At 48.6% G+C, this 3114-nt stretch overlaps 1 protein-coding gene across 1 annotated transcript in view; it reads right to left on the bottom strand.

Annotated features, from left to right (window-relative positions):
• The window catches only part of MIS18BP1 (MIS18 binding protein 1), a gene marked incomplete at its 5' end in the record, with an annotated part of 12518 nt that extends 10546 nt beyond the window's left edge, over window positions 1–1972 (bottom strand). Inside the window, 2 exons of the mRNA XM_009078916.1 lie at window positions 376–880; window positions 1849–1972. Coding sequence (XP_009077164.1) covers window positions 376–880; window positions 1849–1972 — 629 coding nt within the window. The remainder of the gene's footprint in view (window positions 1–375; window positions 881–1848) is intronic.
• Between the last annotated feature and the right edge of the window lie 1142 nt (window positions 1973–3114).

The following is a 3114-nucleotide window of genomic DNA, read 5'->3' as shown; positions in this document are numbered from 1 at the left end:
ATGTTGGGTAGGGAAGCCAAGGCTTCTCTCTGCCCAACAGCTGTAGAGTCAGGAGTGGATTTATCCCCAGCACACAGCTTGGAAGAGCTCTCCTTGGATCTGAGTAGGCAGCCAAGAGCAGGACTGGCCCCTGATCACACCATGGAAGCCTTTCAGCACACAGTTCCTTTTACACAAAAATAACCCCAAAAACTCCAAACCTGAACATTTCTCACCTTGGAGTGCAGAAAACAAGAAATCCTTTTAATGGGAAAATTTGCTAGAAAATCTAAAAAAACACTAGTTTATTCTCATTGCTTTTGCAGAGAAATCACCACTCTGAGCTACACAGAGCCCAGAGGAACACATGCTTTTCCCTAGAGTAATTTCTCCCACCTTTTCAACTGCTTTGCCAGAGGGTTGATCTGCCAGAGGTTTATCCAAAGGGACCTCCGGGTCTTCTGCCAGTTTCCGCTTCCTTTGGATGTGGACTTTGAGAGGAGATAACATAACCCTACAGCAGCACTTGGAGGGCTCTTGGGCATTTGTCTTCAGTGTCTTTGCCACTCCTGGAGCTGCTTGTTTTCCACTGGGCTGCAACTCTCTTCTGTCTTGATGAAGCTCTGTCTGTTTTGCTTCTCCATTTTCCAACCTTCCTTTCACCTGACCCCCATTTGTCAAAGGCACAGAGTTCACATCCACAGAACTAGTGTTCTGACAGTCTTCATCATCAGCATCTATTGATTCCACGAGGAAAACATCCACATCATCCTTATCACTGTCCCTGTTCTCTGCAGGCTCATTCCTGGGCTGCTCAGCACAGGCAGGTTTGACTGAAGGCTCCTCTGTGGTTGTGGAAGGAGGAATGTTGTGCTTGATTGGGTTTGAAGGGGTTGGATTTAAAAGAAAAAAAAAAAAAATTATAAAGAAATTAGTGATATTTAAGCACTGGAATGTGCTGCCCAGGGAGGTGGTGGAGACACCATCCCTGGAGGTGTCTAAGGAACGACTGGACCTGACACTTCGTGCTCTGCTCTAGCTGACAAAGTGGTGATGAGTCACAGGTTGGACTTGATCTTGGAGGCCTTTTCCAACCTTAATGATTCTGTGATTTGAGAACTAATAAAAAATACATTCATAAAATAATAAACCCAAATCACCAAGAATTTCCATCTTTCCAGACTTCCAGATCAGGCCTGGCAGCTATGCTGCTGGGAGGGACCAGCACTGGGCCTTGAATTTCCAGAGAAACTAAATTCAGTTTCGGAGCAGAACACCACCAAGACACTGCCAGGTATCAGTTTCCCCTCTGAGAGTGGAAATTCTCCCTCTCTGCAACTCCCTGCCAGGAGATGCAGTCAGGTGGGGTCAGGCTCCGCTCTCAGGGAACAAAGGACAGGACAAGAGGGAACACCTCAGGCTGTGCCAGGGCAGGTTTAAGATTAGACATCAGGGAAAATTCCTTTACCAAAAGGGCTGTCCAGCCCTGGCACAGCTGCCCAGGGCAGTGCTGGAGTCACCATCCCTGGGGGGATTTAACAGTCATGTCAATGTGGCACCTGGAGACATGATCAGTGGTGGCCTTGGCTGGGGGATTTAAGATTAGACATCAGGGAAAATTCCTTTACCAAAAGGGCTGTCCAGCCCTGGCACAGCTGCCCAGGGCAGTGCTGGAGTCACCATCCCTGGGGGGATTTAACAGTCATGTCAATGTGGCACCTGGAGACATGATCAGTGGTGGCCTTGGCAGTGCTGGGGGATGGTTGGACTCAATGGACTCAGAGGGCTTTTCCAGCCTAAATGATTCCATGATTCTATGATTCAAGGAAGGCTTTGAAGTGTTTTCCAGAGCAACCCTAAGTACCTTTGTGCTGCTGCTGCTGCAATAACCTCTTGATACGCAGGAAGAACTTCTGTGGGGATTCCTGTGCAGGAGGAGCTGTAGCGAGCGCTGCCACGGGCTGGGGCTTAGGGGCTGCTAAGCCACCTGGCTCTGCAAGGTAATTATAGGCATTAATGGTTTGGGTGGGAGACAGCTCATCCAGTTCCACCCCTTGCCATGGGCAGGGACACTTTGCACCAGCCCAGGTTGCTCCAAGCCCCATCCAGCCTGGCCTGGAACACTCCCAGGGATGGAACAACCATGGCTGCTGCCATGGTTTAGCCCCAGCCAGCAGCCAAGAGCCACACTGCCACTCACACTCCCTCCTCCCACCTTCCCCCCAACCCGGAGGAATGGGGAGGAGAAAATAAAACACGTAGATTGAAATAAGAACAGTTTAATAACTGAGAACAGAATGATATAAATACTAATCGACAATAAAAAAGAAAGGGAAAGAAAAACCAACTAAACAAAATTAGTGATACACAGTTCAATTGTTCACCTTCCACAGACCCATGCAAGCCCGTTCCCCCCGGATCACCCCCCCTTCTCCTATATATACTGGGCAGGACATTCTGTGGTGTGAATATCCCTTTGGCTAGTTCAGGTCACCTGTCCCGGCTATGCTCCCTCCCAGTTTCTTTGTGTACCTTCTCACTGGCAGAGCATGAGACACAAGAAAGAAAATGTCCTAAATTTATGATAGACACAACTTTGCAGAAACCAAAGTACCAGTGTTATATCAACATTAGTCTCACTTCACTGAATACAAACACCGCACTGTACCAGCTATTGAGAAGAAATTACCTCCATCCCAGCTGAAACCAGCAAGCACAGCTGCTCTGGGTAACCTGTGCCAGCACCTCAGCACCGTTGTAAAAAAGGGTCACACTCAGCTTAGTGTCACCCGCAAACTTGCTGAGGGACACTTTACCTCACCACGTCATCAATAAAGATAATAAAGATGCACTGGAAAATCCATCAAAGAGTGCCCAGGGAAATGCCGGAGTGAGATTCCAACCCCCAAACAATCCTTTGGTAACTTGACCTTTTTAGTTACGAAGCCGTTTCGAAAGTGCTGCAATCCCAACCACAAACAGAACGCGAGGAGCAGGGAGAGCCAGATGAGGCAGGGAGGGAGAAAACAGCACGGGAGGCCAAGCGACAGGAGGAAGCGGCAGCGCCACAGACACATTTCAGCACGAAGAGACGCCACCTGATAAACAACCTAAGTGTGCATTATGATTACAGAT

Source organism: Acanthisitta chloris, unplaced genomic scaffold, assembly GCF_000695815.1.
Source record: "Acanthisitta chloris isolate BGI_N310 unplaced genomic scaffold, ASM69581v1 scaffold15797, whole genome shotgun sequence".
In the NCBI taxonomy this organism is placed as follows: domain Eukaryota; kingdom Metazoa; phylum Chordata; class Aves; order Passeriformes; family Acanthisittidae; genus Acanthisitta; species Acanthisitta chloris.
The sequence above is the reverse complement of the archived record's forward strand: the minus strand, read 5'-3'. Positions and strand labels throughout refer to the sequence as shown.